Here is a 20,159-nt window from a genome sequence, read left to right on the forward strand (position 1 = left end):
TCGCTGTCTTTGTCCCCTTGCTCCATCTGACTATCCTCCTGCTGTTGCGCAACAACCATCCCATCCCCCTTTTCATTCCCTGCAACAGTTGAATTTTGGAGCATGCTTTCCTTGGAAAAGTTGAAAAGTGGTACAGTGCATTGAATGTTCTCATTGTCCTTACAAGGTACCTCTGGCTGGAGATGTATCCATCCTAGTACCTCATTCCCTTTTTTGATTTGGAACATCCCTTTTTCCCGTTGGAATGATACAATTAATCCCTCTTCCTCTCTAGCCTTTGGTGTTGCATGAATTTGCTCCATCAGTGTAACCTTTGGTGTGGTTTGTCTTTCTTCTCCTTTCTTGTGTTTCAGCCATTTTTGCTTGATTTTGGTCTTCAGACGCCAGCTTTTTATTTTTCTTCTCACCATGCCTGTTGGGCCGTGCACACTTGATCCCCCGCTATCACCACTTGTTGCTCCTGCTCCATTATCACTTGTTGCTGTGTTGTTGGATGGAGTTGCTGGTGGCGGCGGGATGCTCGATTGCGTCGGCTGAGGTGGTATTTGTTCTCCCCATGCATCAGGGTGCACCGGGTACGGTCCCTGTTGCCAAGCTCTCCATTGCAACAACTCAACTCTCACATCACGTGAGTTTGTTCCCTCGTGATATTTGGCAAATTTTGATATCTCTCTTGGGTGCTGACACCCCAATCTTACCGTAATGTTTCTGAAATGTCGTGCTTGTCTTCCATACGGTAATATGGCTGTGATTCTTCCCAACCCAGTTGTTACTTTTTCTATATCCTTCCCATTCCATGCTTGAAATGGTAATCCCCATAGTCTTACCCAAGCTTGATATGGAGGTGGATCATACTCCATATCCCAATCTATGGCCCAGTTTATCACTCCGATTTGCACTCCCGGCATGATGTCATGCGGGCTGTGCCAAATCAAGTTTCTTAATGCATTCTCACTTGGACATATAACTATGAGTGGTGCTTCCTCCTCTGGATTATTCTGGTAAATCTCATAGTCTTGCCAATTCCAGCCGTACTCTTCAGAGAAGTGCCTCGCTATTTCTCTTGGCAGATTTGGTGTATCTGCTCCTTCCAGTACCACAATCATACCTGTCTGATTAAGGAATTCGTTTTGTGGATGCAGCCCTTCCCTTGGCGGCATGAAGACATGTGTGTAGTCTGGTCTTTCTGCCCAAAATTCATCCATTTTTGGCTGCTGCAACTGCCTTCCCTTGGGTTGTGTTGGGTGTGTGTGAGGTGTTTTTGTTTGAGTCTGATATGGTTTTTGTTGCTGCTGCTTTGGTGGCAGCTTAGGTTGGGTTGGATTTTTTGGTTGTGGTTTGTTTTGGGAAGGTTTGAGTATTGCTTGCGCATAAGTATGATCTTGTTTTATTGGCCAAGGTTTGTGTGGTTGCTCTCCAGTGTGCTGCCTTTTTATAGGCTGCTGGTGCTCATTCCTCTTTCTACACCTACCGGAGTTATGTCCAAAGGCACCACATTTAAAGCATTTCATTGGTTCTCTACAAAATGCTCTTTTGTGATCCTTGGACAGACAACGAAAACATCTTCCCTCCTTAAATGCCTTTGCATATGCCTCCTCTATCTCTTTTGTAGCAAAAGATTTAGTTTTTACTCCATCTGCTCGCTTAGATTGTTGTTCGTACTTCATGTGTCCTTGTTGTCTTTCTCCCAGATTTGGACCTCTTGTAGCTTTTCTAGCATATCCAGGTCTCCGCCATTCTTCTTTATTAATGGCAGGTCCCTTACCTTTGACTCTATCTCTTTGACCTTGCTCTTCATTTCTTCTGCGCTGCTCTTCTTGCTCCGTGAATGCCCATCTGAGTCTCTCCTTTCCATAAGGTTTGGGGCGCCTTCCCCATGTTGTTTTGAAAGTCGCCCTTTTCGCCTTATGGATCGCCTGTCTTCCCACCATGGCTAATGCTAGATTCACATGAACTTGATTTATACGAATCTTGGAGTAGATCAAACAGATTAAATTTGATCCGATGTTCATTGAACACCCCTGATTCCTTTCTAATTTGGATTGGTCCAGTCAGTGTAGCAATTATATTCTCAATTCCATAATTTCCATAACTGAATTTAGTTTGTTAGCACTGTTTTTGTCCTTATAACTGAATTTTCCATTTTTGACAAATGTAGTGGGTACATATTCAAATTTTTGTACCTAGTTGGTTGGCTTCTGAGTACAAAACGCACCACCTATGCAAATGAATTAGTACCATACCAGGATGGTCCTGAAGTGAACTCAATTTTTAGGTATATTGTTCTTCTCTGTTTTCTGACCCCCCTGTTTTTTTTTTTCTAAAATAGCACCATATATCAATTTTCTAATTCATAACATTTAGGATGCTGATAACAATCCCCGCAGGTTTATCCCCGCAAAAAACCCCGCACTAACTGCCAAAAAAGTCATGGGGGGACCGTTCAATCATTAATACTCCGCAAAAAATGTTAGTATTTAACTTGAAGCATCAAAGTATTTATCCTGAATTTGCAAAGTATTAATCCCTATGTAATGATCTCTATTTATGACTGAATAAATCAATCCATTAATTGTCCCCACACAAAATTTTCTTTTTTTTTGAATTGTCCCCGCACAACTGGGGACCATTAAATAAACAATCCCCTCATAAATACTTGTCAGTTATCCCCGCACAAAATTTCCTTTTTTTTTGGATTGTCCCCGCACAATTGGGGACCATTAAATAAACAATCCCCTCACTCAATGATAAATACTTCTCACACATAATGATAAATAATTTATGTTACATAGATAAATACTTCTCAGACATAATTTCAATTTTCAGTAAAAACATCAATGATAAATACTCTAAGACATAATGATAAATACTCTATGTTACATGGATAAATACTCTATGTTACATGGATAAATATTTTATGTTACATAGATAAATATTTCTCAAACATAATTGCACTTACAGTAAAACATCAGTGATAAATACTCTTAGACATAATGATAAATACTCTCATGTATAAGGATAAATACTTTATGTTACATGGATAAATACTTTATGTTACATAGATAAATATTTCTCAAACATAATTGCAACTTACAGTAAACATCAATGATAAATACTCTCATACATAATGATAAATACTTTATGTTATATGGATAAATACTTTATGTTACATGGATAAATACTTCTCAGAAATAACAAATAAACATTTATTAACGAGGATTGTTATTAGATAACAGTATAATTAATGCGGAAATTATTTTTAAAGGAATAATTAATGCGGGAATTGTTATTAGAGGAAAACATAATTAATGCGGGGATTGGTATTAAATGACTCTAATTTAATGCGGGGATAAATGGAAATTTTTAGCCAAATAAGTGAGGAGATATGACAGTTAAGGAAGTGAGAGAGTGCGGAGATAAATGGGGGGACAGGGGTAAGGGGCTTGTTATAATTATTCTAACATTTATCCAATATCTCTACAAGCAATACAAGTTTTGTACTTGTGCATTTAGGTTTTTTAGTTAATCAACCCATAAATGTTAAATAAATTAAAAACTATGGATTTTTTTTTTAACAATTGATATATATATATAGAGAGAGAACTTCGGAAATTAGAGAACCGAGTCGTTTGTTCCTAAGTCCAGGAACAAACGATTTGAGTAGCCATTCTCTCTCTCTATATATATATATATATATTTCAATTTGAATCCATGCAAAGCAAATATAACATGGATTATTTTGTATTAGAGGGTGTAGAGATAGTGCTTGAATTTTACAGATTTTATGTTTTTCACATCTTTCCTTTCATAATGCAGCAAATTCTATGATTTTAGATTTGAATTCGTCCAGTAGCTAATAAATATAGGCATTAAGTGGTACACAATATGATACAATGTTATTGGCACCATTTTTCTTTTCATGTTTTACATTGAGGTATGTCATTTAAATTGGGATTATCTAGAGCTATGTAATGCAAGTATCAAGTTTCATCCAAAAAATAGAAATATAGGATGAAGAAAGAACTGAAAAGTTTAATTTTTGAAACATGGGAACAATCCTTAATTAATTTGTGGATTTTAAGCAGTATATTTATGAAAGTTTATGTATTATAAAACTCATTGATATTTTCTTTTTGAGCTTTGCAGATTTAGAAACGAAAGGCTTCAATGTTGAGATCTGGAAAAGAGTAGTGTTGAGGGTAAAATAAACCATTGGGAACGAGATTTTTGTAAAAGGATGTTTTGTATTTAATTTGTTATTTGCTTTGCTTATGCTTGTTGTTTTGTGGTATTTGTGGCATTTTGATGGGTATCTCATCAAATTCGGTTCAATGTCCGGTCAAAGTCATTTGATTCACGTCAAGATTCGTATGAACTTGATCTACAGGAATCTTATAGCAGATCAAACAAATCAAATTTGGTTTGATGCTCATTGGACAACCCTGATTTCTTGTCATGGGCTGTATATATTTTTCATTATTCTTTTGTGTTTGTTTGTGATGAAAGCTTAGTATGGTAAAAAGTAAAAATAGTTTAAGTTTTCTGAACAAGATCTGGACTATTTATCCAGACGAGCAATATTATGATTGATTTTTTTTTTCAGTATCACCGTTGTTATTTGTTCTTTTTATTAAAATTAATCCGTTATTATGGAGCCTCCTTTGCAGATCATTGATGGTGCAGTTAAAGGAGATTTTTTTCTTCTAACATTGTTTAACCAAAATTTTGCTTTCCAAATAAAGCTATAAAAGAAATAATATTTTTTAAATTAAAATCATTTTTATAGAAAATTATTTTGTTTGAGAATAGTTTAAACACTTTTTATAAACATTACAGACTTATAAAAGTAAACAACAAGAATTACATACAAAAAAGTTACTAAAGCATTACAATGAAAATTAGAATTATAAAATTATATTATATCATAGGCTCGTTAAATATATACTTATTTAAAAGGAATAAACTATCATATTATAGTCATTTAATTAAAAAAATAAAAATAAAATTGAATTAGACGGGACTAGCATAATTGTTTAATTGTAGACCTTTCTTAATAATTCTCTGTGGTAACAACTTTGCTGTCTAGCATATATATAGCAGGTGGAAACTAAGTATTGCACTCTCTTTTTGTGCTTCTAACATGCACCCTTCCGTCATATTTTTATTTTCAAAGTTCAAATAGTTGATTCGAATCTTCCAACGTGTTCTTCATATTAAAATGTGCTTAGATACCAAATTTTACATTTTTTTGGAAATTGTTTACTATTTTTTCAGAATTTTTTATTAAACTAAACAATAATAAAAAATTCAGCAAAGTAATGATTTTAAAAAATTCTGAAAAAATAGTAAAATATTTCCAAAAAATATAAAATTTGGTCTCCTAACACATTTTAATATGAAGAATACGTTGGAAAGTTCAAATCAACTATTTGAACTTTGAAAATGAAGATATGAGGAGAGGGTGTTCGTTAGGAGCACAAAAGATGGTGCATTTTAACCCTCCTCAATTTCAAATGGGATGGAGAATGGCCATTGTGCTTATGGACTGGGAAGCACGTGCCTCGCATGTGATCTCTTGGGGTTTCTCTACCTCTCTGGCTTTCTGTGACACAGACTTTACTAATTATCTATCCGTTACATAAATTAATTCTGAGATGACTACTTGGATATATCAGCACTACTAATATCACGTTGATTTTTTTTGGCACCCAAACATCTATCTGTCCAGAGAGGATCTGAACCGTTCATTGAGTAAATCTCAGCCACTCATCAAAAGTACATCTCAATCTCAACCATTAGTTATAGATTTCGATATTATGTATTTGTTTCATATTGTCAACCGTGTAAAAATCTAAACTGAGTTCAAAATTTACTCGCCACAGGAAAAACTGTATCACACTGTACAAACTTCTGCTCTTCCTCTTCTCTATTTGCGTGCGCATAATGCGCTTCTTCCCGATGTCACTGATAATGAAGTACCTTCGTTGTCCCAAGAAGAGATGGAGGCGCTTTCATTAATTCCGTAAACCCGATCTATGATTTAAAGTTTGAACCAAATGGTTGTAACTAGAAACAGAAAGTGGGTCCGCGATAGTGTTTGGTAAACGGGCCGGGCCGGGCGGTCCGGGCAAAACCTGGGCACGGGCACGGGTAGTCACGGTCACGGGCACACGGGCAAAACGGGCCGGGCATCACGGGTTTTTTTTTCAAAAATTATGCCCTGCCCGTTTAATACCCGTGCCCTTCACAGGTTCGGGGGCAGGACGGTCCGGGTACGGAGGGCCGGGCGGTCCGGTCCGGTCCGGGTCCGGGTCCGGATCCGGTTTTTTTTTTCTGTTTTTTTAAAAAAAAAAAACAGAAATAAAAAAAAACAGAAATAAAAAAACAGAAATAAGAAAAACAGAAATAAAAAACAGAAATAAGAAAAACAGAAATAAAAAACAGAAATAAGAAAAAACAGAAATAAAAAAACAGAAATAAGAAAAACAGAAATAAAAAAACAGAAATAAGAAAAACAGAAATAAAAAGCAGAAATAAGAAAAACAGAAATAAGAAAAACAGAAATAAAAAAACAGAAATAAGAAAAATAGAAATAAAAAACAGAAATAAAAAAAAAACAGAATTTAAAAAACAGAAATAAGAAAAACAAAATTTTTAAAACAAAAATTAAAAAACAGTATTTAAAAAACAAAAATGGAGGGAATTTGGGTTTAAATTTTGAATTTTAGACCAAAAGTAAAAAAAAAAAAAAATCTGCCACGGGTTCACGGGCACGGGCACGGGCATCACGGATACGGGGGTCCGGGTTCTCACGGGTATTTTTCCAAAAAACCGGGTCCCGCCCGTTTAATACCCGTGCCCGTGTACCCGTGTACCCGTGCATACCCGTGGCACGGACACGGTCCGGTCCGGGTTGAGCCCCCGGGGGCATTTACCAAACACTAGTCCGCGAATAACGGAATAATTTCTAACATGTGGAATAGACCAGGTTCATACCCTTTTCACTCGTCACGTGCAGAGAGATTTTGAGTGAGATTTTGAGTGGATATCTAATGCACTTGATATATTACGAATCTTTTACATAAGAATGACGTGTCACTTGAGAGTATTTGTTGGAATTTTTTATGTTTGTCACTGGAATTTTATTATATACATGTATTTTTTTTTATAATTATTTATTTGATTCTACAGCATAGTATATAAAAGGAGTTTCGTTAAATCGTGATAAAAGAATCTGACCTCATGTTAATTAAATATCATTTTATTTGATTACAGTGCAGAAGATTGAAGTTTTACATCAGATCAGTTTGTGCAGCAAATTCCAGATAAAGTAATTGTACATCGTGCATTCTTCATTCTCATTACGTTATTTTAAACAACTTTCCTTATTATTCTAAATTTATTCCTGCTAGATTTAAAGTTCAAGGCTATCACTGTTAAGTGGAATGTGAAATTAGCTGTATTTAATCCAAACTCAAGCGAATGAGAACATAATTAAAAAATTAAATAAAAATAATCACATTTACAAAAATAACCAAAATAATATTTCAATCCCCGTTGCAACGCACGGGCACTTAACTGGTATATATAAATGCAGGCATATAGCTATAGAATTATCAATAGAGGATGGTTGAATTTTTAAACATGTATATCTTCTCTTCTGACTTGTGAGTACCATATTGAAATAATCTTTTCTTTTTCAAAATATTCACATAATAGTTACAAGCAAAATATATGTAGTATATTTTATATATTTCATGGTCATATTTATGATTTTTTAGGGTTTTCTGAAGCTTTAGATCCTAGACATATGAAAAAAAATTTGTAATGAATAGGAATTAATTTTTCCTTAATATTATTTAGTTTTACAAATTACCTAAAATTGCAGAAGCCATAAATAGCCAAATCCCCAACTTTGCAAAAAGCACCAATCAATGTTATGTAGGTAATGACATTAGGTTGTATATATACCACTCTCAGACATTTCTTCCAGAAGCTTCTGTGCAAAGCACCTTCATTCTAAAGTTCCCACATAAACTTGAGGCGCAGTAAAACTTTCTTTATTGAGAGGGTTCAAATAGCTTTGCGTTTCATTTGTTATTGTGTTTTATATTTTATATTTTTATTTTCGAAGTTCAAACAGTTAACCTGAACCATTCAACATAATTTTTGTTTTAAAATGTGTTTGGAGATCAAAAATTATATTATTTTTTCTAAATTTTTTTACCATTATTAAGAAATGTGCAAAATTATTGTTTCTGAATAGTTCAAAACCTATGATTTTTTCTCTATCTAAAAATTAAATAGCAAATAAAGATACATCATCAAATTTTTGTTTTGTTTTAGTCACAAAGATATATCAGCAAATTTTATATCAGCTAGAGTTGTGTTCCGAACTTCGCCAGGCAAATAAATATATAGCTGATGACGTAAGAAAAAATATACGGAAAAAAAGCTCTAAAGCAATTTATAAATAAAGCATTAATATATGTTTTTATTTTTAGAAGACAAATTAATATTCTAAAATAAAGGAAGTTTTCTAAAAAAAACATATTTTACATACAAAAAAGTTTGAGCACAAATAAATACTTTTTTTCAAAACATTAAACACATTCAATTGTAAAAAAAACAAGATTTCTACACAAGAAATTAACAAAACATAAAAATATAATTATTTTAAAAATTCTATTACAACTTAGGCATATCAAATATATATTATTTGAATAAAAAATATTAACATAGAATTTATTTCTTCGAAGTTCTGTATTTGACTATTTTGTTAGAAACTTTCTGTGGTGTGAACTTTGTTGTCAAACATCTAGCAGGTCAAGACTAAAAGTACTGTTTCCATTGGTAATAATTCGCCTTTTATTTGTTTTTTTAAATGTTTTTGAACCGAATTCCGAATAAAATGCAAAAAAAAACATATAATACGTTTTATTCGTGAACAAAACGCATCTCACAAATTATTCGTGAGGAAAATGCAAAAAAAAACGCAATTTTTTATAATTTTATAAATTTTTGACGTTTTTTTTTTCGCTTTTTTGTTGTACATAATTATTCTTAGAATTATACCAGAATTATACTAGAATCAGGAACTTTTAATCCCGCCAAATCGAACCCAAACTATTCATTTGTCTGTATATGATTGGTATTGCCTTGCTATAATATCTGATAGAGTGAAGACTGCACACAATCGTTCTGATTCTGAGTGGAGAAACTGGAGGTTTTGGATGCTCAGCCATCTAATCACATCAGATTAGATCTGAATCGTTCGTTATGTTTAATCAGGGGCCTCGTGTTGCTTGGCATAAATTGTACTTGACTTCTACTAAAAAACATTGAACTTAAAAATTAATTAATAATTAGCAGAAATTAGTTTCATTTACACTAAATTGCTCAAAATTTGTTCATTGTTTTAGAAGTGTCCTTGAATTTCTAAGAAATGATTTTCAGATTCAACATTAAACTAGCATTTCGCAATAACTTTTTTACCTTTTGTGAATGGGGTCAAGTCAATTGACTCTCATTTATTTTAAAAGTAGAATGCTTAGATATTATTTTACTATATAGTATAGATTAATGTAAAATGTTATGGATACTTTAAAATTAACCTCACTATATTGTAGTGAAAATTTAATATGATTTATCCCATTGCGTATTTGATCTCCATAAATTGAAAGTCTGCATCCACCCATTCAAATGTTAACATTTTATAGTAGAAACAGGGTATTAATTATTATCAAAAGTTTTTGAGATGAAATTATAAAATGTACATAATAAATTAGGATTCAAACAATGTTGTTAAATTATGATATACATGCATTAAGTTAGTGAAGTCATGAGTAGATTAGGATTTGATTGAAAGATGGATGGAATGCTTAATTTCTTTGTGTACACTTTTGTTGGTAACAAATAAGGAGGATGGAGAAAGTTAATATAGAACTGTTGAGATTCTTAACATTACATACAACTTGGAGACACACATATATATATACTCTAGATATATTTAAAACTTAAAATTAATTAGAGCTGGTCTGTTGAAAAACTAGCTTCTCTGTTTTCTTAAGGTTCAAAAATTAATTATTCATGCTTTGAGATTCGTGCCAAGTTAAAAAGAACAATTTGGAGCCGTCAGATTCAATTGTACTCAAACCTGAGGGATTGTGAATTCTATATATCTTCCAGTCTGGTAATAAAATCCCAATATTCTTTTAAGATGATTACGGTAATGCCTACTAAAATCCCAATAATTCAAAACCATCATTCTTCAACAATCCCCATCTCTTTCGAATAATTAAGTTTAAAATTTACAAAAGAGATAAGAAAATAAGGTACACAAAAAGGTACACAAAATAACGAAGGAATAATTATTCTTTTCCTACTATCAAAATATATTCTTTGTGTCTTTCAACTAACGAATATTATTTATTAAATTATGTCAACCTGAGCTCATAAAATATATAATTTCATAACAATAAAATTAATAGTTCCAGAAATCTTAAAGAATAATTAATGATCAAATATATGATAACGTTGCCACACCAAAAACAAAAAACTATGTTTGTAACAGGTAGTACAAGTGGCTGGTAGCTCAAGCAATGGAATTAAAGATGAAACGTATGGGTCTCCACATAGCTAGTACAAAGCAAAAGCAATGGAATAAAGGATGAAACACATGGGAGTCCACATAGAACAAACCAAAGGCAAAAGCAATGTCATTCCCTTGTCTTGCCATTATGCTCCACCTCTTTGGAATAATAAAGCTTCAAATTTACAAAAAAAAATGAAAATAAAAATAAAACGGTGCAACTGAAAGAAAGGAATAATTGCTCTTTGATGCTAGCAAAATATACTATTTGAACTAATGAACATTATTTGTTTTAATTATGTCAACCTGAGCTATTTGGATATAAAATTTCATTATAATAAAAATAACTCTGGAAATCTTACGGAATTAATTATCAAATATTGTCATAACATTACTGTACTACAATGCCCAGCCAAGAAAACTATGTTTGTAGATGGTAACAAATGGCTAATCCCTCAAGCAATGAATTTTCATATCATAAAAAAGGAAACAAATAATAAAACATATGTCCACATTGCAAGCAATGAATTTTCTGCGAAGATTTTCAAAAAAAATATTCTCCTGTTTCACAAGCCTTGCCTTGCCATTCTGCTCCGCTTCTCAGTTCTCACAACCAGGCCAATAAAGCAAACTTCAAATTTACAAAACAGAAAAGTAAATCAAAAGAAAAAGGGTACAACAGAAAGAAAGGAATAATAAGTAATCTTTGATCCTAGCAAAACTATAAGGAAAGAATTAAATTATGTTCTAGAACCACATTCTCCAATTATCTCCATTCCAATCTCTCTTCCTCCTGAGCACTATACCGGCAGATCTCATTCAAAACAAAGATGGCGATGATACTCGATGCCTTTCTGTCAAAGTTCAGTGAACTTCTCTTGCAAATGGTTCAGGCAGAGGTGGGGGGGCTGCTGGGCATCCCTGGCCAGATCGAGAATCTTGGCGAGACTGTTCGTGACATCCAATGCGTCCTTGCCGATGCTGAGAGGAAGAAAAGTGAGAGCAGGGCCATCGAGCGGTGGCTCATGCAGCTGAAGGATGTCATGTATGATGCTGATGACATCATCGACCTATGTCAGATCAAGGCAAAGGACCGCCTTGCTGGTTCCAGTTGTGGCTGCTCGTCAAATGCTCGTTGTGGTTGCTCTTTGCTGTCTTGTCTTTGGAACCCATTCTTTGCTCGTAAGATTGGTTCCAAAATCAAGGATATCAATTCGAGGCTCGAGGGGATTGCCAAGAGAAAGACTGATTTGGGTTTGATCGAATCCCAAATCTCTTCTAGGCTTTCTGACACAGTTTCCCGAGTGGATTCGATCATCACCCGCAAGACTGATTCCTTGGTTGTGCTAGATGATATTGTGGGTGAAAAGATTGAAGAAGATACTGAGATGCTAGTGAACTGGTTGACCGAAGAAGAGAAAAGTGCGAGAGAAATCATTCTGGTTCTAGCAATTGTGGGAATGGGTGGAATTGGAAAGACCACTCTAGCAAGTAAGATCTTCAATGATAGAAGGATTAAAGAAGAATTTCAGTTAAAAATTTGGGTTTGTGTCTCAAAGGAAGTGAAAGGAGTAGAAATATTGAAATGTATGATTCGGGAGGTAGGAGGTCAGCACGGTGCCGCACAAGAAAGATCGGAGCTGGCGCCTATACTCAAGATGCTCGTCGAGGGCAAAAAGTTCCTTCTTGTTCTCGATGATGTTTGGGAAGGGAGTCGAGCAGTGTGGAACGGTCTATTGCGAGCTCCCATGAGTGGCGGAGCTCACGGGAGTAGGTTACTTGTTACCACACGAGATGAAAGAGTTGCAGACGGAATGAGGGCAACAAAATTACATCGGGTAGAGAAGTTATCTGATGAAGATGGGTGGTCCCTATTAATAAAACAGGTAATTTGTATTAATTGTTTAGCCTTAATTATCCCTTGCTACTTTTGTATGGATTATGATTTAAGTATTCGGTTCTTACACAATTTGACAGTCGGTATAATAATTACAAGCTTATTTATTCCCATCTAAATAAAGGGGATTTTTTTTTATAATTAAGCAACAACAGATATAGTGCCTATGATTATTTGCCTTTATAATGAGATTTCAAATTAATGTCTCGCTAATTTGCAATTTTTAACAATTAATATATTCTTCCAAATATTTCGTATCTTTGCTTTCTAAACATGTTTTTAAATTTTTTGCCTGCTACTTTTGGTTAAGCAATAATTCCACTCTACGATATTAATTAACTACTGTTTTCAAAGAACACTGCTTTCAAATACAAATAGCTCCTTAAAACAATCTTGACAAATTTTGTTCAATAATTTGTTGTTAATGTTACTTCCAAAGTTGTACTCTAGCTCCATACTGATCAATAATGATTACATGTTCTGTTTCTTGAGAATTTTCTATTTATAGAAATTATTATTAAATAATAAAGAGAAACAGAAATAGTGCTCCAGTTTATTGATAGCATATATAGATAGATTTGAAAAAAAAAAAGATTCAAACTTTGAAACTGATTTGTTTTCGGGTTCAAGGTGATTTTTTTTTTTTCTGAAAGAGTGGCTCATACTTTTTTGAAATATAATTTTTTGATTAATCTTTTTTAAACTACAAAGAGTGCTGCAATATTTTTTGAAATAGTAGCTGAAATTTTTTCTAAACCGAAAGAGTAGCTTGAATTTTTTTCTAAAGTAGAAAATACTTTGTTTCCGTAAAAAAAAATCCGCTCCACAGTTTGGATCCAATGTTTTTTTTTCTTATCCATCTATGCTATCAAAAGAGTCCAGAACACTTTCTTTTTTTCTTAATTATTTAATAATAATAATTTCTATAAATAAAAAATTCTCATGTTACATTGGTAGTGCCATGCATTATATATACAATGAATTTTTTATTTTAAAAAATTACTATTAAATTATAAACGGAAACTGAAAGAATACCAGGACTTTTCCAAAGTATTTTTTTTTTTCTGATAGCCACAACTTCACAAATATGTTTTCCGATGACCACATACAATCTCAGTTGCAATTCAGACTTAGGATCCGGATCCAAGAAATTTTTTATCTACAGAAATTATTAAAGTCACACGTACAGAACAGAAATAGTTCTTGAATTCCAACAAATCTAGAATGATCTGGATCAATGAGTCCGATCCAAATATATGGATTGGTCTCAATGGTCCAGATCCATAAATATATTTTATTTTTCAAAAAAATAGACATTGATGAAAAAATTTGAAATATAGATGCCACAGAAAATCATATAAGAAGTGGATCGGTCTCAATGATGAAAATCCAACTTGGTTTTTTTTTTTAAAAAAAAAAAATTACAAGGACCAGCCTCTACTAAATTTAAAAAAAAATTGAATCTGACTCATGGAGTCAGATCCATTTAGTATCAGATAAAATGTGGCATACAAATTTCTCCTTTTCACTATTAATATATATATATATATATATGGATCTGGACCATTGAGACTGATCCATATATTTGGATCGAACACACTAAACCAAATCTTTTTAGATTTATTAGAAATCAGGTACTCTTTTTGTTTCCGTATGTGTAACTTTAATAATTTCTATAGATAAAAAATTTCCCCTAATCCATCTACACACCCAACATTCTTTTTGTTTCCCTATACAAAAGTATTTTTTCTGGACTTCAGCAATTTATTAGTGTTCCCTGCTGGCCTAATTAGTTCAGACAGCCTGTGATAATTAGATTGTGTATTTTGATTTTTTTTTTCAAAAGTACAAAATACATATTTAAGTTTATAATTTATCATCATGAGTAATGCTATGGATATACATATATTCGAAAAATCTATCGTTTCTGAAGATTCGAAATTAAGTTATCATAAACTTGTCAGTAACCCTCAATTTCACATTGAACAAAAGATGCTCTATAGCTGGTTGCATTGCTTTCTAATTTGAGCACAAGCAAGAAATCGTTCCTGTCATAATTAGCTAGATTGTGTATTTTGATTTTTTTTTGGAAGTGCAAAATACGTATTTAAGTTTCAACGAAAAATAATTGAACTAAATATATCTCAATTAATTGAACTAAATATATCTCAATCTATACTTTTTGTATGTCCATTTTCAGTGAAAAATAATTGAACTAATTGTATCTCCGATTTTGAAGAAAATTAAATGAGTACTACTTTTTTGTATGTTATTAGAGTTCTCATTTTTCTTATTTGGGCAATTAAAAAGTCAGTTTTGTATTTTATTCTTTTTAAATAAGTACCTTATATAGTTATACAGTGACGTACAAGATTACACTATTGAAGGATCGAAGCTCCTAACTTTTAGTTCATATATTGACAGGTATTTCAAAATGAGAAGGAGACTGAGATTCAAGAATTTAAGGATATTGGATTGCAACTAGTTAAAAAATGTGATGGTTTGCCTCTTGCTATCAAAACTATAGGTGGTGTGCTTTGTACAAAGCCAAAAACCAAAGTCGAGTGGCAAGCTGTTCTAAAAAGCAATATGTGGTCAATTGTTGGGACGTCAAGTATCCACAATGCATTCCATTTGAGCTATGAGGACCTTTCATCACCTTTGAAGCAGTGCTTCATCTTTTGTTCCCTCTTTTCGGAAGATTTTGAGTTTAGAAAATCAAAATTAATCTATCAATGGCTAGCCGAAGGATATCTGGAAAATAAGGTAGATTTTTGGGAGTTGGGAAATGAGTACTACACAGAGTTATTGGTACGAAATCTTTTGGAATGTACCAACAAATTCTATAAACAAGAAGAATGCAAAATGCATGATCTGTTGTGGTCCTTTGCCCGCCAACTAGGAAAAGATGAAAACTGTGTATTAAGGGAGGAACAAGTTTTATCCCGACCTGATAGTTTACTGAAAATACGACGGTTATCTATAGAAGGAAATAAGGTGAATACCGAATTATTCAAAAAGGAAAATGGGTTGAGAACATTATTGCTTTGCGATGAGCCTGAAATTTCTCTAGATTATCTGTGTAAAGCCTTTTCAAACCTCCGCCTCTTAGACCTTCCTTGCTCCAATTTCTCAAGCCTACCAGATTCTTTGTGTGACCTAATGCATCTAAGATACTTGGATGTCTGTGGTTCAAATATAAGCAATCTTCCTTGTTCCATTGGAAACCTCAAAAATCTAGTATATTTGAATCTTCATTCTTGCAGAGATTTGTCATATCTCCCTCGTAGTATTACCAATCTACAAGAATTGAAATTACTATGTACTACTGATTCAGGAGTCAGGGGAATCCCAGTAGGCCTAAATAAACTAGAGAAGCTCGTTCAACTAGTTGGATTTAGACCAGACAAAAATAGTTTGCAAGGATTTAGTAGCCTAGACAGCATAGAAGCTCTATCACAGCTAATTAGTCTCAGGTTATACAATTTAGATAAAGTATCGGACAACAACATAGCAAACAGAGCAGACCTTCAAAACAAAGATCGTTTACAAGATCTAAAATTTGATTACGGAACATTGAGCCCGGAAGAACAACTTTCCCAAACTAATGAAAAGAAGATGACAATTGAGGATGTTTTGAATGAGCTTTGTCCTCCACCTTCTCTAGAAAGTGTTCAAATTGTAGGTTACTTTGGCAGCCACCTTCCTAATTGGTTAAATTTGAGGGCAAACCTTCCAAATTTGAGATATATTTCTATCGAAAATTGTGCATGCTTTGAGGAGCTTGCGTTGTTAGGCCAACTCCCCAATTTGGATTGTCTTCAGATAATAGGTGCATATTCAGTGGTGAGTGTGGGAGAAGAGTTATTGTGGGGAGGCATTCAAAATAGAGATACGACAGCTATGAGTTGTCATGCCAATAAGTCTGCATTTCCCAAATTGAGTGAACTAAACTTTACAGGGATGCCCAATTGGAAAGAGTGGAAGTGGAATAAGGGACAGGTGGCCATGCCCAAGCTGAAACAATTATTCATTAGAGCTTGTCCCCAGTTGAGATCTCTTCCGGAGGGTCTTTTGCATCATGCTACTTCCTTAGAGTATCTAGAGATTGATAGTGCTAATAAACTTATTACAGTAGAAAACCTCCCATCAATCAAAGATATTCGTGTTTTTAGCAGCCCAAACTTGGAGAGGATTTCGAATTTGCCCAGCATCTCATATATTCTAATTGAAGAATGCCCAAATCTAACAGCAGTGGAGAACCTTAAAGCTTTAAAGATGATGAAATTAATTGATTTTAACATGGAAATCCTACCAAATTGTTTGAGGACGACAATGACACAGAAGCTAAGAATCAGGTGTAGTGAGGAGCTGCTGGTGAAGGTTGTAAGTCAAGGAGAAAGTGGTTCTGAGTGGAACAAATTCGAGCACATTCCCAAGGTGACTATCTACTCATCGGGTAAATCTTTGAGTGCTACTTACCAAAAGACACCATTCAGTTTCACCACCAATGTACACATGAGCTCAGAGATAATGTGACAACAAGAGTAGAAGCTTGATCTTACCATTACTTTTTTTTTTTCAGGTATATTTATTTCCTCCACTTGATATAACTAGCTTTATATTAATTATCATGATTTTTTTATCTATCAGATTAAAATTATGTTATTGTCCTCCTGTTTTGTTACTCATGATTCCTTATTTTATATATGGGTTCCTTCACTATAAAAGAGCAAAAACAATTCCAGGCAAAACAAAGTTTGGAACTCACATGATATTGTTGGTTGGCACCATGTATTACATTTGGAGGTCAAAATAAATTTTCCTTTAATAACGCAGAAAATCCAAGGATTTTAGTTTAGAATTTATGATGTTACTAGTAAATTTAGGTATTGAGCGATACTCAGCATGTAACAATGTTATTAGCACCATTTTAATTAATTAAAATTATATTTATATTTTGCATTGATGTATGTCATTTAAATTGGGATTACCAAGGGCTATCTAAAGCAGGTATCAAATTTCATCAAACAATTAAGTAGATATATAGGACGAACGAAGAAAAGAAAAGGTAAATTTTGGATTTGGTTCACAATATAAGGAAGTTTCTGTACTAAAAACCTAATTCATATTTTCTTTTTTTGCTTTGTAGATTTAGCAATTAAACGTGTCAATGTCGAGATCTACAGAAGTGCAGCGTTGTGGGAAAAAATAAACCCATTGGGAATGAGATTTGGCCTGTTCGGATGTTAGGTTTTATAATGGGAACGGATGGGTTTTCAGGTAATTGGGATTATAATTCCCAGATGAACGGATGCTCCATTTCTTCCTGATCCATTCCTGTCGTTGTTCCCAGATTCTTCCCAACACAACGGAAAATTGTAGGAAAACGAAAATGAAGCAGGAGCGAGAGCGGCGCGGGAAAATCAAGCAGGAGCTAGAGCTGAAGAGAAAGAAGTCGATGTCCAGGAAACTCGAGCACAACAGCTGCTAGCACTGATTCTGAATTCACCTCAATGATCTCAGGTTTGATTTATCATTAACCCTAGCGACTTGAGTTTTGGCGCTAATTCAATTATTTTTCATTCAATGCTAGCACTGGTTTTTCTTCAATTTGTCTTAGCAAGTTGTTATATAACCAAATAATTTGATCATCCTATACTGAGTCTGCTTTCTAAAACTCCAATTGTGTGTTTGTTGATTGTTAAATTGAACCAAAGTTGTTGTCAGTAGTTGTGACAATTCACCTTTGGAATTAGCTACGCACAATTAACTATACTTTAATTAATTTGAATCAACTTGTTCCACATTAATCCCCTTCCCTAGGGATAAGAATCAGGGAAGACTACTTGTGATAGATAGAGAGAATGAGAATTCATATGGGACTCAATAGTGTAGATTCTTCAATTCATCAATATTCATTCTTACGGTTTCATTGATCTTATTAAGAGTTGTTCTGCAGGGCTTTCACCAGACATACCTTGAACTTTCGAGCTTATGTTATGCAAAAGAATTTCAATTAAAAAATGCAATAGGACTTCAAAAATATATTATTAAAACTTTCTTAACCTATGTAGCAGGTGTGTCAATGATTTAGCAAAAAAACAAAAATGCATACTAGAGAGTAATTCAAAATTTTAATCATTTAATCAATGATTTAGCTTAAGTTCATCTTATCAATGATTTCTTGCTGATGCATGTTTCTGTGTAAATTGGATGATTATGGAAATATTGACAAGTTTTTAACTGTTGCTGATTTCCTTAAGGGTTGCTGGTACATATTCTACTGTTATCATTTGCTGGTACAATATTTTTGACAAGCATATCGACCGTCAGATTAAGAACAGGGAAGAGGTCTCTATCAGCCACAATGATTTCTTGGATGTATTGCTTGACTTAGGGGAAGGGGGTCCAGATATTTTACAGGCTGTCAAATCCATATTCGGGGTAACAATTCTTCCACTTGTTAATTTATTATGGCCGATATTATATGGAAATAATCATCCTTTTTTGTTAATTGTTTTTGTCAGCTAATCATTATGGATATAAACACTGACATCAGGACTTATTTGCGACTGGAACTGATACAAGCTCAAATACTGTTGAGTGGGCCATGGCCGAGTTGTTGCAAAATCCTGTAACACTGACAAAGGTACGCAATTAACTAGCATCAGTATGGGATTCTGATATTATATTATACAAATGTACACAATGAACTGCAAATGGAGGAGTCTGATATTGAATTTATACAAATACAAAATGAACTGCAAATTAATTTATACAACGCTATGGTATTCTATGTTTCATTTAATAGAAAACTTTTTTTTCCTTCTGAAACTTCTTCATCACATGCAGCTGCTAGTCAACATATGGATGATAGGGTGGGACGAAACGACATGGCCCACTCGACAGGATTCCCAAATGACCTGAGAAATTGTGCATTTTCGGTGTACTTGTCTTCCATTTGTAAACCTTTTACGGTTGATCTTAACCGTGTTGGTCATTCATCATTTTTAAGTAGCAACGTTTGAAAAAAATATATTTATTTTTTGAGGAAGATGGGCTCCGGATTTAACCAACGCAGATCATGTTATTCATCCTTTGTAATTTAGGGGCTACAAACCTTCTTTCACCCCATCATTGAACTCATTCATTACTTCGTTATCATATTGTTTTTGTCTATGTGAATGAGTTATATATATAAATTTGAATCTACCTAAAGTCCAACATGTGAATTTCAGAGCAAGCCAAATTACTTTTCTTTATTTTAATTTTATTTCTGTTAATTTATATTTGGTGATTGAGCGTTTAGGTTCGACAAGAAAGATGGGTGAAAAACTGGAATTAGAAAAATAATAACGTAGTACATGACAAAAAATTTCATGATTGAAACGGCCCAAGATATTTTTAATTTTCCATGAATAGACATAATCTTTGGCGCAGTGATACTTCATTTACTTATTTGTGCAACCAACTGACGATGGGCCCCACAGCCCGTTTAAGCCCAAACAAAACCCAGCTTAGCTGGCGGCTGCATTATAAACTCGTAATTTTTCCCTATAGCCATTTGCAAAAGACAAAAAAAAACAACAACAACAATTGCATTTTGGCCGAAAAAACAGATGTAAATGCCAAAACATCCCTACAGAATATTGCAAAACAATTTTTAAG

The 20,159-nt window shown here is 33.6% G+C and overlaps 2 protein-coding genes across 5 annotated transcripts in view; both read left to right on the top strand.

Moving 5' to 3' along the window:
• The window catches only part of LOC144554627 (putative disease resistance protein RGA3), a 29,978-nt gene extending 25,533 nt beyond the window's left edge, over positions 1–4,445 (top strand). The window contains exon 4 of one of the 2 annotated variants that reach the window (XM_078302940.1): positions 4,147–4,445. The gene's annotated coding sequence lies outside the window, so the exon portion shown is untranslated. The remainder of the gene's footprint in view (positions 1–4,146) is intronic. The other variant, XM_078302939.1, reaches the window with a different exon arrangement.
• A 6,303-nt stretch (positions 4,446–10,748) lies between these two features.
• Positions 10,749–20,046, top strand: LOC144554785 (putative disease resistance protein RGA3). Of its 3 annotated transcripts, none has more exons than XM_078303131.1 (6): positions 10,749–12,477; positions 14,913–17,073; positions 17,641–18,014; positions 18,755–18,935; positions 19,019–19,140; positions 19,344–20,046. In XM_078303131.1, the coding sequence occupies exons 1-2, from the start codon at positions 11,422–11,424 to the stop codon at positions 17,025–17,027; spliced, it is 3,171 nt and encodes a 1,056-aa protein (XP_078159257.1). In that variant the 5' UTR covers positions 10,749–11,421; the 3' UTR covers positions 17,028–17,073; positions 17,641–18,014; positions 18,755–18,935; positions 19,019–19,140; positions 19,344–20,046. The 3 variants fall into 3 exon arrangements, with proteins under 3 accessions (XP_078159257.1, XP_078159259.1, XP_078159258.1); XM_078303133.1 differs by having other exon boundaries at positions 19,051–19,140; XM_078303132.1 differs by lacking the exon at positions 19,344–20,046 and having other exon boundaries at positions 19,051–19,264.
• The last annotated feature ends 113 nt before the right edge of the window (positions 20,047–20,159 follow it).

This window comes from Carex rostrata, chromosome 5 (genome assembly GCF_964058835.1).
Source record: "Carex rostrata chromosome 5, lpCarRost1.2, whole genome shotgun sequence".
Classification (NCBI taxonomy): domain Eukaryota; kingdom Viridiplantae; phylum Streptophyta; class Magnoliopsida; order Poales; family Cyperaceae; genus Carex; species Carex rostrata.